Source organism: Rhinatrema bivittatum, chromosome 13, assembly GCF_901001135.1.
Source record: "Rhinatrema bivittatum chromosome 13, aRhiBiv1.1, whole genome shotgun sequence".
Taxonomy (NCBI): domain Eukaryota; kingdom Metazoa; phylum Chordata; class Amphibia; order Gymnophiona; family Rhinatrematidae; genus Rhinatrema; species Rhinatrema bivittatum.
Window position 1 is genome coordinate 69,384,675 of NC_042627.1, and position 27,257 is coordinate 69,411,931.

The window sequence follows — 27,257 nt, forward strand, 5'->3', positions numbered from 1 at the left end:
GTATTTTGAATCAGAATCTACCCTCTGCTGCTACTGTGGAAAACTCCTGTTATGAGGAAGCTGAAGTGCAGACAGGCCAGGTACTAGCACTGTCTGCGGGGGCAATTTTCATACTACATGCTTTGCTGCTAAGTTTGCAGGTACTTTTTACTCATGGTATTTGCGCCGATTTGTACAAACATTTACTTTGAAAATTTCCCCAGGGAAAAGCACCTGTTGATTTGGACCTGCTTTATCTGCAGATATTTTTTCCGACCAAAACTGCTTGCATATTCCAAACCTATGGAATACATTTTCAAAGGCATTCCATGTGCAAAAGCAGCGTGTACATATATACATGATATTTTATATGTACATGTCTAGAGCATGCACATATTTTCCATTTCCATTTCACATGTACATTGTAGTGAAGACTACAAGTGTTTCAGGGTAGGGTTCAGAAGAATGTGTGGTAGTTGCTATTTTGTATTCCAATATCATCAACATGAGCTGAAACCTTTGCAATGGTATCCATTTGTCTGGCTGCAATGAAACGTTGGTTGGCGTGCAACATGCTAGCACGAAACTTGAATAAAACTGAAATCATGGCTCTGAAGATCGTCAACTGTAATGTCTTCCTTTTTATCTCAAAATAAGGAAATTCCAATCATTATGCATGCGAAACGTTTGGAGGTAGTGCTTGACTCTAACCTGATCATGTCCATGCAGCTTAAAGCAATGATTAAGTCAGCTTTGACTTCGAAGACCTTTTCTATTTGTATAATTGACAAATGTTTACTGTTTCACACAAGGACAGACATGCGGTGGAACACAGTCAAATAAAAACAGCAAAATATGACAGAAAATGTACTGTCCGCCTTAGCAACATTATCCCACTGAAACATTTTTCAAAACTAACATTATCATTAACATATTTTTTACTCTTCTTCTTCATTCCCCCCTCTTCCCCCTCCCACCCCAAACAGCCGAAGAACTAAGTAAATTAGTAAATTTTCATCCTCAGCATCAAAAGCTTGTAATTCCCCTCTTCACTATACCCCCACAACACCCCACCCCTAACCAGATAGTACAAAGACAAAGCCTAAAGTCTAGTAAGAAAACTATTGTTTGGGTTAGCCCTCCAGTTAACATAACATTCCAAAACTTGTTCAAATTTGGAGTATTTTCATCATTCTATTGCTGTTAATCTATTCAATATACACTTGATGTAACCTCTGTACGATAGATGGAGTGGAGAGTTGCCTTCAGCAGGACGCCACAGCACAATGAGCTGCCAAGTAAATTTGAATAAACAAAAGTTGGATATTCTCATCAAGCTTATCATCTGGAATGTTCAACAAAACATTTTTAGGGCTCTTTCAAACTGATGCGCCCACTATGCCTGAGCCCAACGTAGTTATTTCTTTCCAGTATGTACCAATGATATCGCATTCTCACCACAAATGATAAAATGGTCCTTGCTGAGAACAACCCCTACAACATGCATCTTTTACCTCCGGATAAAGTCTGTGCAGCTGAACTGGAATGAGATACCATCAGAGCAATACTTTATAGCTATTCTCTGTCAGTAGAGCGGATATGGAAGCCCTTCTTGTATGCAAGTCTGCTGTTTCCCATTCATTGGAAGAGAGCTCTTTTCCCAAGTCCTTTTCCCACAAAATCACATGTGTCAGCTTAACATCCCTTTGGTTCAGGACCCCATAAAGTTTGGAAATCACACTCTTAGTGTTCATCGCATTCTGACACAGATTTTCAATATACGTTTTCTCCATTGCTAAGTCAACTCTGGCCCTAATAGATCTTAGAAAATGAGTCAGTTGTAAATAAGCTAAAAATTCTGTATTCAGCAAATTATATCTCCCTTTTAATTCCTCATAACTGTGCCAGTTCCCAAATCCCATACCTGTTCCATATTTGTTATTCCACAGTCCTTCCAGGCCCTGAACGATCCCAAAGACTGGCATGGGATAAACTGATTATTATGGAATAAATCCGAGGAGAAAAAATATTCCGTCTTTCCACAAAATCTAGGTTTACACTTTTTCCAGATTTCCAGAGTGCTAAAAGTACTAGGGGCCACGAACTTTATCTTTCTCCAACTATTTCTTGGTTGCCATACCATAGCTCCCCCACGGTGGCGCTATTGGGTGCAAAAGCCGGCAGCGATAACACCGCGGTGGTGCGAGGGCTGCCGGCTTTCACAGGCCTGCCCCCCCTCCCCCGTTTTCGCTGGGTTCACCATTCTGCGTTAGAATGGTGAATCCAGGCCTTAGGTTCCTAAATCTCATCAAATAAACCAGGGCCTCAGGACCATAAGTTAGACACCTATTTTCTTCCTAAATGTATCTAAATTTAGATGCTCAACTTGTTTTGAATATTGGTCTATATGCTTAAAAAGTAATAAAAGACAAATAATGGTTACGATTAGAGTGGTCAGGACCTAGCTCCATAATTCCATGTATCCTTTCCTCTTGGTAAATATATTACTCCTTATGGAAAGACCAAACAATGATATGGATGATGTTGAATGTTACATGGCAGCCTAATCTGAAACCTATCCCACCCCCATTTCCTTTTATATATTTCTTATTGAAAATCAGTTTCAGTAATGTGTACTTTTCTATCATACGGTTGAGCAACTCCGGTCCTGGAGGGCTACCAACTGGTAAGGATTTTAGGATACCCCTAATGAATATGCATGAAGTAGATTTGCATGCACATTGCCTCCACTGTATGCAAAGTTATCTCATGCATATTCATTACAGATGTTGGCTCTCAAGGAGCTGAGTTGCCACCCCCCTGCTCTACTGCCTGCGAAGCAAAAGCATGCCCTCAGCCAGATCCATTAGGAATCAGGGGTGCCTTTGAAGAAAAATAGTTTCTGTTGATTGTTAATGTAAAACACATTTCAAAGCTGAATTTATATACAAGTTCTGGTCTGTAGCATATGTTTCAAAATCTTCTAATAATAATAATTGTTAGTACCGTGTCTTCGTTTTGAAAAGAGGAAAGAAAGAAATACTGTCATTGAGATTCCCCAATATCAGCAGAAGGACCCACTCAAAAGAATTCCATTTTAACACTCCAAAGTCCTTGAAATGTAAAAGTAAACAAGGAGCTTCGAACAGAACTACTAGAGCCTACTGTCCAGAGAGCACTTACTTGCACATCCGTACACATATATGTGGATTACAAAAAAATACCCCCCTTCAGAATCCCTTTTAGACCACCTGATGCAGCCTGAAGATTTGGCGCAGATAGAACATTAAGCACAAAAATTATTGGGGGAAGAGGAGGGGACAGACAGCCACATAAACACACACACACACCCGCACAGTCATGGGGTAACCTCATAAACTAAGATTAATAAAGAGTCCACCTTGGCTATAGATTGGCCCCATAGCACAAATGGAGACTCTGCATGCCTTACAACGCAAGCGGTCAAATGTCATCAAATCTGCTGCAGTGGATCCGAGGGATTCTTCTGCGCTGCACAGGGGCTTTAGTGAGAATGGGATTTTTGGTAGCGCCCTGTAAATAATCAACGTCATCCTGTTGCTAATGCTAGCGCTCATTCCGCCAGCCGCCTCACGTTCCGTCACATACCCCTACGTGAAAAAGCTGCTACATCAGCTGTTGGATGCACTGCTTAAGATACTTGCATACCTTACGCGCTGGACTCATATTTGGCAGTGAACAATGTGAGCTATTGTAAGCTGGACTAGCATCAGCAAAAATAAACTGCAGCAAGTAATAGATTTTAAAATATCTTGCTAACCTCCCGAGTACAGTCTGAAAGTCCGAGCAGGATTAAGTGATGTGCTGAGTTTCATATATGCACTATATTATAACGGCTGGAAGTTTGCCATGAGAAAAAAAAAAAAGAATATGTGTACTGTTTTTTAAGGAAATACCAATAAGTTTGTTCTGTTTTTCTACCATCAAAGTCACTGATTTTTGTATGTAAAGATATTTGTTTGACAATGGATAGTTACAAACTATGTAGGGCAATTACAGCATGAGTGTCAATAGCTGTTTCACTGAGCAGTTCTTGAAAGGGTAACAAAATAGTTCTAACTGGAGATCTGCACTGGTATCTGGAAGTCATAGGGCAGGGGCCAGGCAGGCAAACCTGGTCTCTCATGCTCACTTACAGGCCGAGTCAGTAAAGTCCGCGGGAGAGCGGGCGAATGCCTGCTCTCCCGGCACGTGCACAGGCTGTCAGCGGGTTTGACAGCCGATGCTCAATTTTGCCGGCGTCGGTTCTCGAGCCCGCTGACAGCTACGGGCTCGGAAACCGGACACCGGTAAAATTGAGCGTCTGGTTTTTGACCCGACAGCCGCCGGCCGACTTCAAATTTTTTTTTCTTTTTCTACTTTTTTTACCCTTCGGGACCTCCGACTTAATATCGCCATGATTTTACTGCTTTCCTGTGCACTTTCCCGATGCCAGAAATGTGCGGCTTGGCTGCACATTTTACTTTCTGAATCGCGCGCGAATACCTAATAGGGCCCTCAACATGCACTTGCATGTTGAGGGCCCTATTAGGTTCGGCGGGTTGGACGTGCGTTTTCCGCCCCTTACTAAATAAGGGGTAAGGGAAAACGCACGTCCAATGACAGGTTAACAGTGCACTCCGTCGGAACGCACTGTACTGTATCGGCCTTTTAGTAAGTTTACTCCTAGGGGAATTCTGCGCAAAATATTTACAATTCTGCACACAAAAATGTAAAATTCTGTGCGTAAAAACTTAAAATTCTGCAAAATTCTGCTTATTTTATATTGGTCAAAATAACACAATATGGGGCAGATTTTCAAAGGCTACGTGCATAACCTGAAAAAAATCTGCCCCTGTGCGCGTCGAGCCTATTTGGGGGCGGTCCGAGGGGCGGGGCCGAATCCTCCGGCACAGCGGCCTGTGCTGGAGGATGGCGAGCCGGCAGGCGTAACTTTTGAAATAAAGGTAGGGGGGATGATTTAGTTAGGGCTGGGGGGTGGGTTAGATAGGGGGAAGGTGGGGGGGCCAAAAAAATGTTCCCTCCGAGGTCGTTCCGAGGGAACGGGGAAAGCCATCGGGGCTCCCCTTGGGCTCAGCGGGCGTAAGGTGCACATGTGTGCACCCCCTTGCGCGCACCGAGCTCGGATTTTATAACATGCGCGGGGCAGTGCGTGCACGTTATAAAATCAGGCGTAGATTTTAAGATTTGGCCCTATATATGACAATCTTTAAGTAATTAATTTAAAATGTAATACAGAAAAAATACATTACTTAAGGATGCAGTTTTAATTATTTTGAGCAGAATTTCCCTAGAGGTTCACTGTAAGAGTGTCTCTTCCACCCTGTCTCCCTACTCCCCTGGCCAGTCTCCTTTCACTTTGCCCTTTCAGACCCCAACTCCTCCAGCTGCCACTAACTCTCCCCTCTCCCTCTAGGCTCAATCCCTTCCACTCTATCTCCACTCCCAGTTTGACCCCTCTTTCAATACTGCCCCTCACACAGGTTCCCTCTGCCCCTATCTCTCTCACACACACAAGCTCCTTCTCTCTAGTGCACATACACACCCCCTCATATAGGCTCCCCTCTCTCTCTCTCTCTTGCACAAACACATCCCCTCATACAGGCTTCCTACTCTCTCACTCATACACCCTAACACAGACTACCAATGTCTCTCTCACACACACTGTACACTGGCTCCCTCTCTCGCTCACCCCCCTACACATAGGCTCCCTTTCTTTTTCATACACACACACACACACACACACACATCCCTTTACACAGGATCTCTTTCCTACACATACACACCCCCTCACACAGGCTCCCTCTCTCACAAACAAGCACCCTCACACAGGCTCCCTCTCTCATAAACAAGCAAATTTACAAACACATAATCCCTTTTTCACACACACCAGCTCCCAATCTCTCACACACATACACACTCCTTCACAATCTGCTCAAATGGGCTCCTTCTCTCTGGCATCCACACCCACGCACCCTCACACATGCTCTCTCTCATCCCCCAGGCTCGCAGTATTATCCACACACACACACAGTCACTGTCACCGAGGCCTGCTTCATCTTCGCTGTGAGCAGGATGGCCTCCGCTCGCCGCCTGCTCCTACTTTGCCATGAATAGAGGCCATCTCGCTCGCAGCACGCCGGGGTCTGTTCCTTCTTCATTGTGAGTGGGATGGCCTCTGCTTGCGGCATGCTGGGGCCTGCCAAATTCTGCACAAATTCTGCGGAACTGTGCAGGAGGAGAATTCTGTGGGAATTCTGCACTCCACAGTAGTGCAGAATTCCCACAGGACTATAAGTTTTAGCAACATGGAACACTTGGATGCTGGCAGATTAAAAAAAACCATTTGGCCCGCTCAGTCTGCCCAGTCGACTCTGCCTACGCTGCTCTGGCTCTCATCCTCGCTCTCATCCTCGCTCTTTTCCTTGCCTTCGGCATTTCTACAAGCTGGGCCACCTGCAGGAGGTCACTCTTTGTTCTACATTTCTTTACCTCTTCTGGCAGCTCAAGCTTTGAAAGTGAATTTCTGGGAGCTCTCACTATTCAGTGATTGCAGTGCTCCGCAGTGCCACTGCTCTGACAGGTACTGGAGAGAGGGTGGGTGCTCAGACTCTGCCCTTACTGGTGAACTTGTTGCACGAGCTTTATCAGTCAGTCAAAGGGAACGTCTTATTTTTATGTTTTCTTTAGATTCACTATTTTTTTTGATTTACGTTTCGATCAATCCAGATTGAGCTGGGAGGTATGTTAGATGGAAATACATGAAAACACTTCTAGAAAGATATGGAAGGAACATTTAACTGCTGCTATTTGGCTTCGATGAATTTTCTTCTTTTTTTTTAATATAGCTTCCACATCTTAGTAATTCTCTGTCTTTAAGGGCAACTTAAAGCTACATTTAATCTTTTTCTGTACTTCATGCAAATGACTTTTTTTTCACTTTTATATTTTCGGAATGCTTCGGCTACACATATGAAGGAACGGAGGGAAGCTTTTATTTTGGGATGAATGACTAGCAGAAGCAGTCATAGTGCCGTGTTTGATAACAACAGAGTCGATGCTGTACCATTTTATTTTCGATACGTAATCAAAGTAAAGCTGTACAAAGAATATTTTCTTACACACAGACTCCACTCCAGGGACTAGAAGACATGCTTAACATTTTAAGAGACCTCTGTTCCTGCAAGGCATGGATTGACACACAAATGTTTTTGATTGACTTAGTTGCGAGCTATATCAAGGGGCTCATTTATCAATGTGGGTTAAAATCAAGCGGTAATACGCAATAATGCAAACACTTAAGTGCACCTCTAACGGTGCAGTTACACTTTTGTATTAATGGCAGCGTTAATGCAGATGAATGCATTAATGCGCACTGTGCTACCTTTGGATAGACTTTGTAGCACACTTTTGAATTTCATCAGCTCATCATTTAAATAAATTTGATACCGTGAACTACGATGATATTGAAAAACATGTATTAACACAAACGCGTTTAACACCGCTGTTAACCCAAAGTGGGCTACGATGGCAATCACTCCTGCCCTGCTGGCTCGGCTTCAGAAATGGTGCCGGTGGGCCCGGAAGCCAGAAACCATTTCCTTTTTTTGGCCCTCCAAGCTTACGACTGTAGAAGTGCAAACCCCCATCCCAGGGATCACCTCCATTCATTCAGTTCGGATAAACTTTACAGACAACCATTTATTTCGTTATTGGATACATGACAGATGTGCATAGATTTACCTGTTCATAGGGCGGACAATCTTGTAAAAATCCGTTTCTGTGTATAAAACATTGTTTTACTTGAGTCAGCAGTGAACACAGTTCTCAAAAAAAAAAAAAAAAAAAGCCTCTCAGGTCCTTCCGTGAAGCATGGGACAGGACTCCACTTCTCAGATGTAACCTTCACTCCTCGGGATCTTCCTAGGAGAAAGACGCCATTTTCTCCAAAAGAATAGAAACTGATTCCCAGCTACCAAAAGCCCTCAGCTCCAGGTGGAAGGAAAATAGTCTTTTACAAAAAGGGGGAAAAGCAAAGAGGCGACAGGAAGGATGGAAAAACTTCCTTGCCTCACAACTGAGGAGATGGCACAGAAGTCGGATTCTATGAACTCCTCTTTATTGGATCACAGACAGGTCTAGCCCCCTGGAGGAGGGATAGAACGCAGTCTGAATCTTCCCTTCCCTTGCTTTAACCAAACACAGGGGCGCCCCAATTAAATGGAAGTCTCCCAAAAATGGATTAAAAGAGCAAAAGCAATTACAAGGAGCTCAGACTGACAAGCTGATCTCCGAGAGGGAAAACAGACAGTCCCCTAGGATAAGTTAGCAAACAAATAAATAACAGGAGGCAGAGTGCTCCTGCCTTCAGGAAATCCAACTAAAATTCCACGCTCCGAAGACGGTGCCTGGTGATGATAAACAGTAGATGCACACCATCTGCAACTCCCACATGGGGGAGCAAAACCCACATTTCTCTCCACTAAAGTTAGTATTCTCCTTTTGGTAAGGAAACCAGTGGTTTCTTACACTATATATATACACATATATATAATATACAATGTCCTTTTCAATAGATGTTGCTGCGTTACAGTGTATAAACAATTAAATTGTTATGAATTTTAAATGTTCGGGGATCTGCATGCCATATATGCAGTCTCATATGCAGTTGAATGCAAAATTAACTAACTTTCAAATAGGTTTGTTATATTTTCTAATATAAACTCTAAATATATATTGGTAAATAAGAAGCAAAAACATCAAGTAATACTAAGAGCTACATTTCAAAGTCAGTATTTGAAACATGATCTATTTTTGTGTTTTGTAGTCTGTAGGTAGGACTCTGGAATATATAGAGTCCATTTTTGGTCTTGTATGGAGACTTTATGGCTAAACTAGAAAATAGTCATATATTTCTAACCATCCACTGATGGATTGTCCAAGGTGTGCCTTCATACATAATAATAATCTTACTTTGGACACAATAAGCTTAATAACTTTACTTCTAACCAAACTTAGCTCAATAGTCTCTGTCTTCAAAGGTGGGCTTAGATAAAACATTAATGAAATCCAACCTTCCCAGGCAGAGGAGGAAGGTCACTGCCTTATCCTGATCTGTCTTGCAGGGCTCCTTAGGCTTCCATGAATAGGCCGTATGAACTGAAAGCAAAGATATGCTCACTTCAACAAGCTATTTCCAATCAAAGAAGTTTAAAAATCGAACCAACTTACAATCCTGTTTATCAAAGTGAGTTAGCGCTAAAGCAAGCGATGATGGACCATCTAATTTAACACCTAGCGTGCGCTGGATTTGTTCAGCGATTTGACGTGATTTACAGTTAGGAAAGTCACACAAAGATGAGATCTCTGCAATGTCCTCTCGCCCTTGTTTGATAGTACCCTGGTAGAGAGTGCATCAAGCCTGGGCGAGAGAGAACATTCCTCACTCTAAATCACGTCCTAATCTTCACTGATGTCTACTGTGCTGTTCGTACGTCTGACTGTGCATGTAAAACTGGCCCCCAAACCCTAGTCCACATCAAAACCTCACCTCACATTACTAGATGACCCTCCTATAGCGGTATAAATAGTTGACTAATATGAGAACCTTCAAAAATTAGCCCCACATTGGGGTAACTCAAAAATTACTCTAACTTTGCCCCTTTTTTTTTTTTTTTATCACGGGCATTATTCATGCAAAATTTATAGCACTTCATGAAACTAGAGGTAAGAACCTTATTTCACATCAAATGATGTCTAGTAACTGTATAATCTGCGCTGGTTTCCTAGATCAAAATGTATTGTACTGTGCATTTTTAATTTTATATTATTTTATGTATGGTTTTACTGTGAGCAGCTTAGGACCTTGTATAACTTGGCATACAAATGTTTAAACTAAAATATAGAAAAGATAAATAGAGATTGTTGTAAAGCAATCAGAAGAGAGCTGGACGTCTTTGACCCGACCATGGAGCTATAACACCTTGATTCCGTTTCTAATCATGAAAGAGTAAAGGCTGCCTTTGTTATTGAAGTCAATAGGAAATCTGACTAAACACTAACAGATACTTTGATGCAGCCAAAGAAATATTAATTTAGCCTTAAGAACTGGGAAATGGAAAGTCATTCCAACTGTTTCATTGCTCTCCATTGCACATTTAGTTCTTGTAGACAAAGCTTTCTGAGCTGCCATGAAGCATACAAGGGCATGCAAATTGCTGGACTCAAATTCAGCGTGCTGAGGCTTTTCAAATTTTGTTGGATATTGCTTTCCATGTTAAAGGTGAAGTGAAGGAGTGAATTCAGTGATCTGTGATACATCATCTTAACCTCAGGACTGTTGGGTTTGTTTTTTTTTGACTGTCGCTTCAGTGGTTCAGTAGACAGCAATGGTTTTTTTTTCTCTAGGGAGGGCTTCAGCATCTCGGTGATCGACAAGTCACCTTTCCTACTGATACTCAAAGAATGCGCATAGCCCTCCTGGAACTAAGGGTAAATGCATTAATATTATTCTTTCCTTCTGTCAGGGATACCTCTGGTCACTCAGGCGCATGTGATCTGCACATCCAAGTGGCGATATCTGTTGCAAGATAGTCTGGGGCCCGGGCCTTGCACAAAGAGAGGGTTAATCTTTGACACTGTTTTTTGCGCATATAGCAGTGTTTCATGTACGGAAACAGGGTCTTTGACAACTGCTTACATGTGCGGAAAATTACCGGTGCAGTGCCACTCCGCGCTTAAATTTGAGCACAGGTAAAAGAGGTATTCTGAGAGGCAGAGAGCTGGGGAGCACTTAGCACATAAAAGCATACTTTTGAAGTTTTGAAAAGTACATGTGGATATTTTATCAGAAAAAGTGCGTATGCAAATGGCAGGTCCAGGCAGGGCTAGTGCCAGCATTTTTGCCGCCCTGTGCGAACAAATGCTGTGCTGTCTCCCCTCTGTTCTGTTTCTTTAACACAGAATTTTAGTTGTTTTCCCAATTAAAAAAAACACATACTCTGTCTCACACTCAGCGGCGGATTCACGATGTCGGACCGGCCGGGGTATTCGCCGCCCAGGCCGGCCCAGGACGCATCACGTGGTCTGCCGAGCGCGGCTCTGTCACGGCCGCGCAGGGCAGACCACGTGACTGGAGCGATCAGCCCACCGGGGGATTGCCCGATCCCCCGATAGGCCAATCCGCCCCTGCTCACACTGTCCCAGGCCCTCTTTCCTTATCAGAAAGATCTCTGCTTCATCCATAAGAACATAACATAAGAACATAAGATTTGCCAAAGAGGTTCATACCAAAGGTCCATCAAGACAAGTATTCTGCTTCTAACAGTGGCAGTCACAAGTACCTGGCAGGATCGCAAGGGGTAGGTAGATTCCAAGCTGCTTCTCCCAGGGATAAGAAGTGGATTTCCCTCAAGTCCACCTTAACATAGTAGCATAGTAATGATGGCAGAAAAGGGCCAAATAATCCATACAGTTTGCCCAGCAAGCTTCTTATAGCTGCCACGCATGATATTGATTTATGGATTTTTCTTCCAGGAACTTATCTAAACCTTTTTAAAACCCAGCTACACTAACATCTTTCACCACATCCTCTGGCAATGAATTTCAAAGTTTCATTATGCAGTGAGTTAAAAAATATTTTCTCCTATTTGTCTTAAATGTATCTTACCTAGTAACTTCATTGAATGTACCCTAGTATTTGTAAATTTTGAAAGAGTAAACAACCGATTCACGTTTACCCATTCCACTCCACTCATTATTTTATAGACTTCCATCATATCTTACCTCAGCTGCCTCCTCTCCAGACTGAAGAGCGTTAACCTCTTTAGCCTTTCCCTATAGGGGAATAGTTTCATCTCCTTTATCATTTTGGTTACCCTTCTCTGTACCTTTTCTAATTCTGCATAGAACTGCACACAATACTCAGCATGCAAATGCACCAAGGAGTGATACAGAGGCATTATGATATTCTCTGTTTTATTCTCCTTTCCTTTCCTAATAATTCCTACCATTCTATTTTCTTTTATTTATTGGGTGTTTTGAAATATTTCGAAATATTTTATTGCTGTTTGGAAAATTTTTTAAACTTTTTATATCTTAATTATTGGATGTTATTTTACTTTTCACTTCTTTGGCAATATTATTTTCATTAGTGTGGTTTATTATGAATGATTTATATTTCTTGATTTTATTGTTTGATGATTTATGAGGACAGGTGATATTTCTGTTTTTCTATTGCTGTATTGCATACAGAACATAAGAACTTAAGATATTTCATATTGGGTCAAACCAGGAGTCCATCAAGCCCAGTATTCTGTGTCCAACAGTACCCAACCAAGTCACAAGTACCTGGCAAGTACCCAAACATGAAATAAATAGATCCTACTAATCCTTACTGATTAATAGCAGTTTATGGACTTTTGCTCTAGGAACTTATCCAAAACTTTTTTCAATCCATACACGCATACACACACACACACATATATATATATATATATATATATATATATATACACACACACAGAAACCAGGCAGTCTCCCCTCTCTGTCTTATGCCTCCACTGCTGTTACTGACCCATGCCTTGTTCATTGGAGGAGGAGGGCAGGACTTGTTCCGCAGCTGTAGGAGCTCGTTCTGCATTTCCTCCTCATGTACCAGCCTTGTGGCATACAAACCTCATGGGGCTAACACTTCTTTGATGCTCATTTTATGATGCATGAGATGAGCGTCAAGGAAGTGAATACTGCAGGGCCCGGCACACAAGGAGGAACCTCAGAATGGGCTTCTCCTGGTTCAGGTTGTACGGTGCATGGGCTGAGGTGTGGCGTGAGGGCCTCTCTTTTCCTCCGCTGCCGGGGGGGGGGGGGGGGGGCACGACGTCCACCGGCAGCAGCACAGACCTTTGCTTTCTTTCACTGATGGTGGGATGGGGGACCGCCAGTGGCTGCCCTGGCCTCTCTCTGCTAACGTTAGTGAGCTCCTTTCCTCACTTGCACTGCCACAGTCTCCCTGCACAATTTCACCATTTGCACACACCTAGTAGTGCTGGACCTGAGAGCATGTTCAGGTGAGTATTTTATCTGTGTCAGTTTTCAAAAGGAAAGCATTTTTTTTTTTTTTGAAAATTGACATAAAAGTCTGCAGTAAAAAGTACCTGCAGGCTGTGCATTTCTGGGCACAGTTTTAATGTTGCCCCCTCATATTTCTGGAAGATATCTGACAAAGGCAAGCAACACAGCTCAGTCGGTCATCATGTAGAACGGAATATTTTTTTAAATGGTAAATGTAGTCTTTATGCACTTGATTGCCCATAAGCAAAGGGTCTTGAATGTATGACTGGGTAATCTGATTTTGTCTGATAATAATAACACTCGGTGAATCACCATTTTTTCCATTATTTTCTCCTCATATGTTTAACTCAAGGCCAGATATTCTGCTATTTGTGGATAGCACAAGTGCAGCAAGACTGGGAGAGGAAAAACTTCTAAAAAGAAGATGGTCTGGGGGTCTTTTTGCTTTGTTCTTTCACCATTCTTAAATCAGAAATTCTATTACTTTGCATTTTCTGAGCCCAGCTTTCACAGTTCGTCTCGTTGGACATTTCCTCGGCTTTCAATACCGTTGATCGTGCACCTTCTCCGGTACCGCTTGCAAGAATGTGGCATCTCAGGAAATGTGCCGAACTGGTTTACAGCGTTATCTTAGTAATCATTCACAACAGCTGACACTTGGGAATGACCTATCACAATGGTCTTTTTTGACGTCCAGTGTTCCTCAGGGCTCTGCCTTATCGGCAGTTTTGTTCGACATCTATTTATCCCCAATTACCAAACTATTAGCTAGTGTTTGTGATGGGTCCAAAATTTATGCTGAGGATTTGCAATTCTTCCTCTGATTGCATCCCTCATGGAATGAAACTTTGGAACATCTTCATATCTGTATTAGGGATGTGAATCGTGTCCTCGATCGTCTTAACGATCGATTTCGGCTGGGAGGGGGAGGGAATCGTATTGTTGCCGTTTGGGGGGGTAAAATATCGTGAAAAATCGTTAAAAATCGTTAAAAATCGAAAAAATCGAAAAATCGAAAAACCGGCACATTAAAACCCCCTAAAACCCACCCCCGACCCTTTAAATTAAATCCCCCACCCAAATAACTTAAATAACCTGCGGGTCCAGCGGCGGTCCGGAACGGCAGCGGTCCGGAACGGGCTCCTGCTCCTGAATCTTGTCGTCTTCAGCCGGCGCCATTTTCCAAAATGGCGCCGAAAAATGGCGGCGGCCATAGACGAAAAAGATTGGACGGCAGGAGGTCCTTCCGGACCCCCGCTGGACTTTTGGCAAGTCTCGTGGGGGTCAGGAGGCCCCCCACAAGCTGGCCAAAAGTTCCTGGAGGTCCAGCGGGGGTCAGGGAGCGATTTCCCGCCGCGAATCGTTTTCGTACGGAAAATGGCGCCGGCAGGAGATCGACTGCAGGAGGTCGTTCAGCGAGGGTTCCGGCGCCTCGCTGAACGACCTCCTGCAGTCGATCTCCTGCCGGCGCCATTTTCCGTACGAAAACGATTCGCGGCGGGAAATCGCTCCCTGACCCCCGCTGGACCTCCAGGAACTTTTGGCCAGCTTGTGGGGGGCCTCCTGACCCCCACGAGACTTGCCAAAAGTCCAGCGGGGGTCCGGAAGGACCTCCTGCCGTCCAATCTTTTTCGTCTATGGCCGCCGCCATTTTTCGGCGCCATTTTGGAAAATGGCGCCGGCTGAAGACGACAAGATTGAGGAGCAGGAGCCCGTTCCGGACCGCTGCCGTTCCGGACCGCCGCTGGACCCGCAGGTTATTTAAGTTATTGGGGGGGGGGGTTCGGGAGGGTGGGGGATTTAATTTAAAGGGTTGGGGGTGGGTTTTAGGGGGTTTTAGTGTGCCGGCTCACGATTCTAACGATTTATAACGATAAATCGTTAGAATCTGTATTGTATTGTGTTCCATAACGGTTTAAGACGATATTAAAATTATCGGACGATAATTTTAATCATCCTAAAACGATTCACATCCCTAATCTGTATATCGTCAATCAATCAATCAATGGCTACACCAGAATAAATTGTCACTTAACGTGTCTAAAACTGAATTTTTATTGATTCGGAGACTATATTCAACTTTCCAACAGGAATCGATTTTGATTGATAATTTGAATTTTTCAATTAATGCCTCCATTAAAAGCTTGGGGGTTTGGATTGACTCCTCTCTTTCCTTTCAACCTTAAATCAAAGTCACAATTAAATCTGGCTTTTTTTAAGTTATGTGTGCTTTCAGGGTTAAAACATCTGCTACATAGCTGTGATTTTCGTACTGTTGTTCAAGCATCTATTTTTCCTCTGGTTGATTATTGCAATGGGCTTTATTTGGCTCTTCCTTTGAATTTGTCGCATCCTCTGCAGCTTTTGCTACATTCTACTGCACGGCTCATTACTGGGATCAAACAATCTGAACATATCACCCCTGTTTTCAGTTACCAATGCAGCAGCAAATTGCATATAAAATTGGGATGACCATTTAACTTAATTAATTTGAGTTCTTGACAAGCAACACAGCTCGACAGTTGAGATCCTCGCAACGGGGGCTGCTTATTGTGCCCTCCAGCCAGAGCTGCTCGCCTCACAGCCACAAGAGAATCTGCTTTTTCAGTGGCAGCGCCTATTCTTTGGAACACCTTACCAATGGAACTCAAAATGTCTGAAAAACTTCCTGTTAAAAACAGGCTTTTGGATAAGAATATGGGCATTGGTCCTCCTGCGAAAAGCGTCTATGCGGTGAATAATGATTTTGTTTATGATGTAAATATGTTTTGTATTATATCAACATGTTGTTATTTGTGAATGTTTTATTTTGTACATCACTTAGGCTGTCAGTGTTAGGTGATAAATGCATTTCAGAAAATGAAAACTGTCCATGGCTCGTGAAGATTTAGGCCAGTGTTTTATAAACTGTGTGGCGGGAGTGCCCTAAAAGTGGGTGTGTGTGTTTCAGTACCCCTGTGTATTTGCAATGCAGGAGCACCCACATTTTCTCTACCCATTTTATATAATTACGCCCATACAATTTACTTGTGCACTAATTATAATAATGCCTGTGTAATAGCCCAGAACTCCGCTTCTGAAATTACTTAGTTGCACGTGTACTTGGAATCACCAGTTCACTGATACTGTCACCATTTCGCCTAGACCCTCCAGCACTGGATCCTGAATCCCCCCCCCCCCCCCCCCCACCAGCTCACCCACACCTCCCACCTCAAAGCTACAGGGGGATGATCAGGGGTAAAAGATTTAAAAGCAGCCTCAAAAGAGTGGGTTTTGTTTTTTTTTTAGATTGGATTTAAATAATTCAAGAGAGGAGGCATGAGGCACCAACTCAGGAAGTCTATGCCAAGCATATGGCGCAGCCAAGTGGAAAGCGCAGTCGGTGATTGGTGGTAGAGGAGAAGGGCAGAGATAGGAGTGACTTACCTGATGAGTGGCATTCACAAGGAGGAGTGTAGGGAAAGAGAAGAGAGGGAGTGAGGTGCTGTGGAGTGAAGGTTCTTACAGGTGAGTAAGAGGAGGTTGAACTGTATGTGGAAATGGATAGGGAGCCAAGGTAGTGACTTGAGGGGTTATATGGGTATAGTGACTTTAGCAAAAGATAAGTCATGCAGCTGAATTTTGGAGAGATTGCAATGGAGAGAGAAGGTTCTCTGGGAGGCCTATGAGGAGCAGGTTGCCATATAAGTGGGAGGTGATATGGGATCTGGTAGCGTGTTCAGAAAGAAAAGGATGAATTTTGGTGATGTCTTAGGGAAAGAAACAACCCATTTTTTCGCAGTGTGTCAGATGTTTGTAGAGAAGGAGAGAGAGGAGTCAAAGCAAATAGAAGATTAGGAATGATCCAAAACAGAATGGAGAATAAAACAGAAAATAGCATATAGCCTCTGAATCGAGTCTTGGTCTGACCTCACCATGAGTATTGTGTGGAGCTGTGGTTGACCCATCTCAAGAAAGACATAGCAGAACTAGAAAACGTGCAGAGGAGGGTGACCAGAACTGCCCACAGTACTCCAGGAGTAGTCTCACCATGGAGTAATACAGATGCATTATGACATTCTTCATTTTATTCTCCATTCTTTTCCTAATAATTCCTAACATTCCATTTACTTTTTTGACCACCACCACACACTGAACTGAGGATTTCAAAGTATTGTCCACTATTGTACCCAGATCCTTGAGTGATAACTCCTAATATGGAAACTACCACCGTGTAACTGCAATCTGAATAACTTTTCCCCATGTGCATCACTTTGCATTTGTCCACATTAAATTTTATCTGACATTTGGATGCCCAGTCTTGGAATGTCCTCTTGCAATTTTTCATAATCTGCTTGCGATTTAATAAGTTAGAATAATTTTGTGTCAAATGCAAATTTGATCTCACTCATTGCTCCCCTTTCCAGATCATTTATAAATAGATTAAAAAGCTCCAGTCACAGCACACTCCTCTATGCCTTTCTCCACGGAAAAAAAATGTTTAGTCCTCCTCTGTTTGCAGTCCACCATAGGATTTTGCCTTCTATTCTGCGACTTTTTAAAATTTCTCAGGAGTCTCTCTTGGGGCACATTGTCAAACACCTTCTGAAAATCCAAACACACTATATCCAGTGACTCACCCCTATCCACAGATTGGTGAAGCAAGATTTCCCTTGTGTAAATCTATGCTGTGTCCCATTAAACTATGTCCGTTCTGTGATTTTGTTCTTTAGAATTGTTTCCATGATATTTCCTGTCACTGAAGTAAGACTGGTTTATAGTTTCCTGCATCACCCCAGGAGCCCTATTTAAGGATCAGTGTTACATTGACCACCCTTCAATCTTCGGGTACAGTAGATGATTTTAATGATAGGTTACAAATTACTAGTGATAGATCTGCAGTTTCATTTTTCAGTTCTTCGAAACTCTGGGGTGTATACCATTTGGTCCTGGCGATTTGCTACTCTTCAGTTTATCAATCTGCATTATTACATCTTCCAGCTTCACCATGATTTATTTCAGTTCTTCTGGATCATCACCATTGAATACAGTTTCTGAAATGAGTTCTTCCCAACATCCTCTTCAGTAAATACCAAAGCAAAGAATTAATTTAGTCTTTCTGAAATGGCCTTATCTTCCCTAAGTGCCCTTTTAACCCTTGGATCATCTAATGGTCCAAGCAACACCCTCACAGGCTTCCTGTTATGGATATATTTTTAAAAAGTGCAATGAACCCTCACTTGCAACTATTAGGGAATTTTCACTTATAAAATAGCCCCTAACTCCAACATACCTGGTCTGATCATTGCACTGATGGTCTTAGGTTGGGGGCCATGTACCATGGCTCCTTCTGGAACCCTGAAATCATGGGCCCTGAATCCAGCCAGTAAGTGACACTGTTAAGCAATGACCATAACTCCCTGCCTCCTGAGGACCATGAATAATGCCTCAGCAACATCCTCAGCCCCAGTGGGTTAGGGAAGTGGAAGACTCAATTCAGAGATCGATCCAGGGGGCACTTTCCACCTGACTCAATGACCAGAATATTCTTTATTTTCAAATCTTTTATCTTAACAATCTTTCTTTTATTTCATATTTTCCAGAGATGGAACTGGAATCAGAACAAGCCCCACAGTGTTCTAAAGGATCCTATCAAATATAATAACTTGTTTGTGAATGTTAAATTCTTTGTCTTTGCTTTTATTTAATGCATTCATTTAAAGGGTAGCATTTCAATAGCTAATACAGGAGGCATTAAAAATATGCCTTTGCTGCTGCAGACTCACTAAGTTGTAACTATCACAGCACTAAAACATCACAGTTATACCATGTATGACAAGATGCCTCCCTGTGTTATTCCTTGAATGGCCTTATGTGAACTCAATTACCATCATAAATTGCTTTCAGATTTGAATTTTACTTTTCAGGCAATTAATTTATAACTTATAAACACATACATCACTGAAGCTAAAAGAGGAAAGTTAAGAACAGTATTACTTCTGGAGGATGGATTGCCATTCTGGGAGAGTCACTAGTCTGCTAAAATGGTAAGTGGTAATCCATATTGGTTTTGTGAAATAGTGGCACAAAGAGCAGGAAAAAAAAAAAGGCAAGATGTGATGACATCAGGTCTAGTGTTGCCTGCTGCATGGACCATGGCCTTAGAGGTCAAAAATGCCTAATCTGTGAAGCAATCAAAATCCTTGTGCAATTCACAGTTTTTATGTATGGGCTGTCAAAGGACAGCATTTATTTTTTTTATTTATTTAACACTTTTTTATACCGACCTTCATAGTAATAACCATATCGGATCGGTTTACATATAACAAGGGTATAACTGAAGCAAAACATAAAGTAGATAACAATAGAGGTGAATAAGGCAAAGTTACATTTAACAAGGAGTAAAAACTTGGACGCTTGATAGCTGGAAGAAGGTAAAGGCAGGAAGTAATTGTAACATAATACAGAAAGAATATGGGTTACAGCTTAAGGTGCTTTAACCTGGAAGTGCCCGAGTCCATCTTTTGAAGGATAGAAGACCATTCGTCCATGTGAGCATAATGACGACTAGTGATTGTCTGGAGGATCAGAGAAGGCTTGATGAAAGAGCCACGTCTTGAGTTTCTTCCTGAACGTAATGAGGCAGGGTTCTAATCTGAGGCTTGACGGGATGTTATTCCAAATAGATGGACCTGCTATTGAAAAAGCTCGGTCTTTGGTCGAGGAAAGGCGTGTGGCCTTAGTTGGGGGGGAAATTCAGAGTGCCTTTGTGAATATCTCTAATTGGTCTGTTGGAGGAGTGTAGTTTAAAGGGGATTTCAAGGTCGAGTTGGAGTTGATGATGGATGGATTTGTGTATTAGGGTGATTGATTTGTAAAGGATTCTAAAATACACTGGTAACCAATGTAGATTTCTGAGGATGGGTGAAATGTGATCGCCGCGGCTTGTGTTGGTCAGTAATCTTGCTGCGGCATTTTGTATCATCTGCAGTGGTTTGGTGGTAGATTTGGGGAGGCCAAGGAGAAGGGCACTGCAGTAGTCTATCTTGGCAAATAGCAGCGCTTGGATGACTGTCCTGAAGTCTTGGAAAAATAGTAGTGGTTTGAGTCGTCTTAGAACCTGGAGTCTAAAAAAGCAGTCTTTAGATGTGGTGTTGACCATTTTCTTTAGGTTTAGTCGATTATCAAGAAGAACCCCAAGGTCTCTCACATGCTTATGGTTGATGTAGGAGTTGTGTGGGGATGATGATGGAATATTTTCTTCGTTTGAAGAGATGAGAAGGAGCTCCGTCTTCGAGGCATTAAGGACCAAATTTAATTTATTGAGGAGGCTGGTGATAGATACAAGGCAGTTATTCCAGTGGTTGAGCGCTTTTGAGATAGATTCTGTAATAGGGATTAGAATCTGCACATCGTCTGCGTACAGATAATGAATTAAATTAAGATCGGTTAGCAATTGGCATAGGGGGAGGAGGTAAATATTAAAAAGGGTTGGAGATAAGGAGGATCCTTGTGGTACCCCAAGGGTTGATTTTGTTAAGGGCGATTCTTGATTATTAATTTTAACTTTGAAAGATCTGTTGCAGAGAAAAGACTTGAACCAACTGTGGGCTGATCCAGAGATACCGATATCTGTTAGGCGATCCAGAAGGATGGCGTGGTTGACGGTGTCAAATGCCGCCGAAATGTCTAACAAGACTAATAAAAAGGAGTAGCCTTTGTCTAGACCCATTATGATATGATCTGTAAGTGAAATGAGGAGGGTTTCCTCCTCATTTCACTTACAGATCCACTTACTTGAGTAAGTGGATCTGTAAGTGAAATGAAAGTGGGTCCACTTACTTTCACTTACTTTGGGTAAGAAAGTGGGTCCACTTACCCAAGTAAGTGGACCCAAGATTCACTTACTTGACCCCCAAAAAAAAATTATGAAAGGAGAATAAAAACAAACTTAGGGTTTAGAATATGTTAACTTCATTATAAACAACTCACAGATGTAGTATTGGTTTCGGTGAGATGTATTTTATTTTTCCTTTTGTGCTTTGCAAAGGCATTGCCAGCAATCAACATGTGTGTGTGTGTGTGTGTGTGTGTGTGTGTGTGTGTGAGTGTGTGTTAAGTTTAAAGTGCTGTGGAAGAAGGCGTTAGCAGTCTCTAGTCTAGAGGGCATGAATAAAGTGGAGGCAGCAAAACACTGCACGGAGCGGCAGTAGCCACAGCGGCATTCAAACACTGCACGGAGCGGCAGTAGCCACAGAGGCATTCAAACACTGCACGGAGCGGCAGTAGCCACAGAGGCATTCACGGAGCGGGATGCCAGTGGCCAGTAGTTGGTGTTCCACCTTCACGGAGCGGAAGGATGGAGGGCTGCTATCTCCAAAAAAAAAATAAAAAAAACAAACAAAAAAATAAAAACAGGGGTGGGTAAGAGTATGGGGCAAGGGGGTGGCCTGCTTGTTACAGCAGTCGCTACCCCTAATTGAGCTGGATGTCACTTGGATGCAGATACGGAGCTGCTCTCTAAATTGGTGGTGGAGTGGAGGGGAATTAGGGCTGGAGGGTACTGGAAGCCAATAGTAACAGGTGGGAGAGAGAAAAAGGGAAAACAAATGGATAAAGTGCGTAGCTTGCTGGGCAGACTTGATGGGCTGTTTGGTCTTCTTCTGCCGTCATTTCTATGTTTCTCCCTACCCTTTCCTTCTCCTCAGCATGCAGAATTAGTTTTGGTGGTGGTGTGTGTGTGTGTGTGTGTGTGTGTGTGTGTGAGTGTGTGTGTGTGTTAAGTTTAAAGTGCTGTGGAAGAAGGCGTTAGCAGTCTCCCTACCCTTTCCTTCTCCTCAGCATGCAGAATTAGTTTTGGTGATGTGCGTGTGTGTGTGTGTGCGTGTGTCTGCCTGCATCGCCTCCTCCCTTCCTACCCCCCCTCCGCTCCCTCCTCCTCCTCAGGATCACACTGCTTTGATTCTCTCGCTCTCAGTAAACAGCTGAGACGCTCGGCTTATTTTCTCTCTCTCTCTCTCTTTTCCTTGGACAGGAGACAGCAGCTCGTCTCGGGATACGGAAGCGTGCAGGTTTTTTTTTTGGGGTTTGTTTTTTTGGTTTTTTTTTGGACGGCTGTGTACACCTGTACCCCCTTTCCTTTTGCAGGTTCATCTTCGTTTATCCTTGGGTGTCCATTCTCGCCAAGCGGTTTGGGAGGGGGAGAGAGAGCGAGCGAGCGAGCAGCAGAGTAATTGCCAAGCCATCCAAGGAAGCGGAGAAGAAGGGCAGAGGCAAATTAAAGCCGAGCTGTGATCTTCCTGGATTTTGGTGCTTGCCAAAAAAAATGCTCCTTGCATCTTAATTTGCTCATCACGACAGGCTCTTCCCAGGCTGTTGCTTTTCTGTCCCTCCTCGCTCTAATCCAAAAAAAAAAAAAAAATGTTTTCTTAATGGTTTTTATTTCTAAGACTTGCTGGGTTTTGGGTTTTTGTATTTTTTTTCCAGGTCTGACTGCAGATTCCTGCCGTAAGAGAGGGGGGAAAAAAAAGACTTCTTGTCCTAGCAGCTTCACTTTCTGAATGCTCTTACAATCAGCTGGGGCTTCATCGCTGCTTCCTCCTTAGTTTGTGTGGCCAGACTGAAGCCTACTGCCTTTCTTATCCTAAATTGGGTTCCCCCCTGTTTTTTTTTTATGATCCTACGGGGGGAATAACACATCTGAGCTCCCATGAGTGACTTCCTCCCCCCACCCCCTGGCTGGAGACCTTCTCAGTGCGTCGTGATTGCTGCAAAACTGGGGGGAAAAAAATTAATTTAATTGAAAGGGAGAGCTTTAATTTGTCCTGATGATTGCAATCGTAGCTTGAACTCCCGGCTCCTGGCTCCGGTGCAGACTCTCGCAGTCCTCTCTCAGCCTTGCTGGATCTCCACGGCTTATTTATTTATTATTTTTTCTTCTTCAATGTTCTCCTCGCCCGAGCGTTGGAAAACTCCCAGCCTGGAAGACCTGGGCTCGGCGCAGGTGCGGGTCCTGAGCGGTTTTCCACCCCAGCTTCCAAAATTGCGCTGCTTGATCTCTGATCCGGTGGGCATCGCCTCCTCTCTCCCTTGATTTCTTCTACCTCTTTTTTTTTTTTTTTTTTTGCAGATGTGTCAATTTTAATTCTGCCCAGTAGGTGGGATTTGGTGACTTTAGCACCAGTTGTTTTATTATTATTATTATTATTATTTTTTTTTTTTTTTGTCGCCGTCTTCTGTTGCAATTTTCAGAAGTGTCTCAGACCTCTCTCCTGTTTAAAACAAAAAAAACAAACAAACAACAACAACAAAACAAAAAAAAAAAACCCTCCACCAAACCCACAAACTCCAACCTGGAACCAGAGCCACTCGGGGAGGGTACAGCAGATTGGCGATGCGTTTCCGAGAACTGGGTCCCTGAGTCCTTCGCAGGATGCCTGGAGGATTTTGCATCTGATTGCTGAGCAAGCCACACGGGGGATTTTTTTTTTTTTTTTTTGGTGTGTGGGGTTTTTTTTTTTTTTTTTTTTTTTTTTTACCAGCTTGGTTTCCTTCCCTCTCTCTCCTTCCCCCCCCTCCTCCTTTCTTGGGTTGGAAAAAAAGCAGCTGGCGGAGATGGATGCGTCGCCTTGCCCGAGCAAGTGCAGCTTCTGGAGGATTTTCCTGCTGTGCAGCGTCGGGCTGGACGCCCTGGCGTCGGTGCTGGCCTGCCCCCCGAACTGCCTGTGCAGCGAGACCGAGATCGGCTGCAGGAAGGCGGACGACGGCAACATCTTTCCCCTCCTGGAAGGGCAGGAGTCTGGGAGCAGCAATGGCAACGCCGGCGTCAACATCACCGACATCTCCAGGAACATCACTTCAATGTAAGTGGCTGCCAAAATGCATTACTTACCCCCCCCCTCCCAGCCCCTCAGGAAACAGGGCAGCGCGCCCGGGCTAAGTTGCAAAATCCAAATGTTTGTGTTGCAATTAGTGTTTCAGGTGCAGCCACTTTGCCCCGGCTTTAGGAGAGCAATGCGGTTTACTTGTATTTTCAAGTTCATTAGTGGAGGGCTATGCAAAAGGGACTTCCCCCCTTCCTGTCTCATTGTGGCAAACTATTGAATAAAGCCCCCATGACTCTAATTTTCTGTTCCCATCAAATGCCGATGATTTTGGAGCATACTTAGCTTGAATAAACTTAACGCGCTTTAGTACATAGAGGCGGAGGGGCATGCAAGGTGACCGCTCGGATTGTAATTTATTTGTGTATTCCGGGTGCTTGCTCTCTTAAACTAGTTATCCGAGTTAAGGAGTCCGGAGCCGTTGGATTTGCCTCTGGCCAGACCAGGGTTGGTCTGAAAATCCGGGCTCTGCGCGCTCTCCCTGGAAGCCACTTTTGAGAAGGAGAAGGCGGCTCTTTTTGATATCTGTTTAGTTCCGTCTGATGGCTTTTCTGCCCCCCCCCCCCCCTCCTCATCCTGGCATGGATCCCTGTGTGTGATCGCGCTTTCTGACGGGGAAATAGGGGTGCGGAAAGATGGTGGCATTACCTGTGATGGGTGGCTGGGGGGGGGGTGTTAAGATCAACTTTGCGCTGTTCTCTCCAGCCCTAGCGGTAGATCTCTCTCTGCCAATAATCTCTTCCCTCCATGCACCAACTATTATCCTGCAATCCCAAGTATCCTAAATGCGGTCCCTTTTTTAAATTATTATTTCTGTATTTATACCTAAGTCTTGCCCTTGGCGTTGTGATGGCAATAGCAGAGCTTTATTTATTTCCATAACCCTCACGTCCCTGTGGAAAACATGCCCCCCCCCCCTTCTCGGATCTTCGCCCTTCTGGACAGTCGGCTCTGCGCCGTGAGGGGTTAATTCTTTATCGCACTTGTGAAATAGCCCGAGACAGACAGGACGTGCTCCAGCTCCGGATAATCCCTTTCCAGAGGCAGGGAGTGTTTTGTCACAGTGAAATTGGCTGCAAAGCCCCAAAGAATAATTGCAGTGCCCACTTTAAATGCCTTCTTGTCTTGCCTTGGTAGGATAAAGATTACCGAACCAGTGCAGCGCCGTCGCTGTTAACAGGTTTTTGTTTTTTTTTTTGGAGAGGTGGGGGTGGGTGGGTTCGTGAATGATTGGCCCTGCAAATTTCTTCGGATCTAGTCCCAGTAAAAAAAAAAAAAAGAAACTGTCTGGTATTCAGAGCATGGTCTCTTAGCAAATCTTTAAAAATCCAATGAATTAAAAAATATATTTTTTTTTCATGAAGGATGTAAATCTGTTGCTCGTCTTTCTACAGCGTAACACTTATTCTCTCTAGGGTAAGATATCCATCTATCTATCTATCCATCTATCTATCTATCTATCTGACTGGAATGAAGCAATCATGTACGCTGTGCTTACTGTTTATAGCTGGGTTTTTTTTTTGCCATTTAACCTCCTTGATACAATGGTAAGGACACCAAGCATTATCTGCCAGGTTGTACTGGATGACTGCTGGAGCAAATCACTAATGTATGGGATACATTTAGACGCCGATTTCTATATGAAGTAATACTATTGAAGGAATTTCAGCTCGATGGGGGTGGGAGTACAGAATGCAATTTTATAAACCTTGAATGAGAAACAGGGATAAGCTGGCTGCCCAAGGAGCTGGATATTTCAATGGAGAAATTTGAAGTTGAGAATGACAAAAGTACGTTGTGATTTAGGAGACAGAAATGATGGGTAACCTCGGATTTTTCAAACTGCATCCTCTACCAGTGCACTTACTATCACCTAACACGGGCCAACCGTTTAAAATTCTGTGGATCCCTCTTCACCCCCAACTCCAGAACAGTTTGGATAAAATGACCCCAGGATTTCCTCTTTCCGAGCTTCTGCTTGAAGCTTGCCTAGTGCTAGATTTTTGCTTCTGGTTGGGTTGGTTGCTGGAAGGCTGAAAAATGCTCCCAGGCAAACATTTAATGGAAATGTCATTTCACCCTAGAAAGCTGTAGAAAGGCTTCCATATTTTGGCTCTTGGTCCCGTGTTCCTCCTCGTTTCCAGTATGGCACCAGGAGTTTAGCATTCATGTCACCTGCTGACTATCACATGCACCACAGCTCATTCTTCCGAAGACAGGACTGGGTCATGGAATCAGAGAGCAGGGGTAAAAAAAAAAATATTAAGAAGAAGAAGGCAGCGCTCACAGGGTGCAACTATTGTTTTGGATTTAAAAAATTGAGAAGGTTAGGTTTCTGTGTGTAGAGTGAATGGGAACATCTCTGCAGCACGGGACCGCTGGAACTGTTGCTTCAGGATGCAGCTTACTTTGCCTTTTGGAAGAAGCACTGAGTTGAACTAGCGTGCATATTTTTTTTTTTTATTTTTTTTTAGGAAGCTCACATTTCCACCATCTCTCTCACTCTCATTTTATGCAGTTGATTGGCTTGTTAAATATTGAACGTGCTGCGATACCTTGGGATGCAACTGAATGATTACAAAAAACGACATGTACTGTTGTTCACTGTTGCAGATCTCTCCATTGGCGTCAGCTAAGGGATAGAAGGAGCTTGCTGAAAATTAACTGTAGCAGACAGTACTTCCCCTCCCCAAAAAGCACCCAGTTGGAGCTACACAAAGGGAGGGGGAAGCTCATTGATTTTTTTTTTTCAGGTTTTTTTTTTCCACTACCAGATCACATAGTTGTGCGTAGCCAACTCAAGAAAAGTCACTATATGCTGCTGAGTGTTTCGCTTCATGATCCCCTTGCCCTAACCCTAGCCAAGTAGAGTGAAAAAACCTAGAAGAGGCTATTGCTAAATATTTAGAATAACAGAAACTAATGAACAGCATTTTTTCTCCTTAGTTCACTGTACAGTTTTTGCTTTGAGCTAGAAATTCTATGTAGTATAAGATCATTATAGACAACTACTCAGATTCTCTTTGTAATCATTTGGCTGCTTCAGTAAAACAGTGGCATTGGATGTCTAGATTCTGTCATTTCTTCATTCACTGCTATGTATAGGGACGGATGATTGTATATATGCATGTATGCAGATTTGTTAAAGGTTCTCTTATGTTCTATTGCACCCTCAACATCCATGATCCTTAACTAAATTCCTACAAATCTGGTTTTTTTTTTATCACCCTAAAAACTAATATCTACAGTAGTAATATGCTTATTAATTAAGCTGAACTTATTGCTAAAGAATGTGGTCAAAGCATC

At 43.1% G+C, this 27,257-nt stretch overlaps 1 protein-coding gene across 6 annotated transcripts in view; it reads left to right on the forward strand.

Annotated features, from left to right (window-relative positions):
• The window catches only part of NTRK3 (neurotrophic receptor tyrosine kinase 3), a 932,433-nt gene that overhangs the window by 110,770 nt on the left and 794,406 nt on the right, over nt 1-27,257 (forward strand). For 5 of the 6 annotated variants that reach the window (XM_029575284.1, XM_029575285.1, XM_029575286.1 and 2 more), the window contains exon 1: nt 23,664-23,930. The exons of the other annotated variant lie outside the window; for it this stretch is intronic. In XM_029575284.1, coding sequence (XP_029431144.1) covers nt 23,683-23,930 — 248 coding nt within the window. In that variant the 5' untranslated portion in view covers nt 23,664-23,682. Of the gene's footprint in view, nt 1-23,663; nt 23,931-27,257 lie in introns of those variants that run through there. 6 annotated transcript variants of the gene reach the window in all.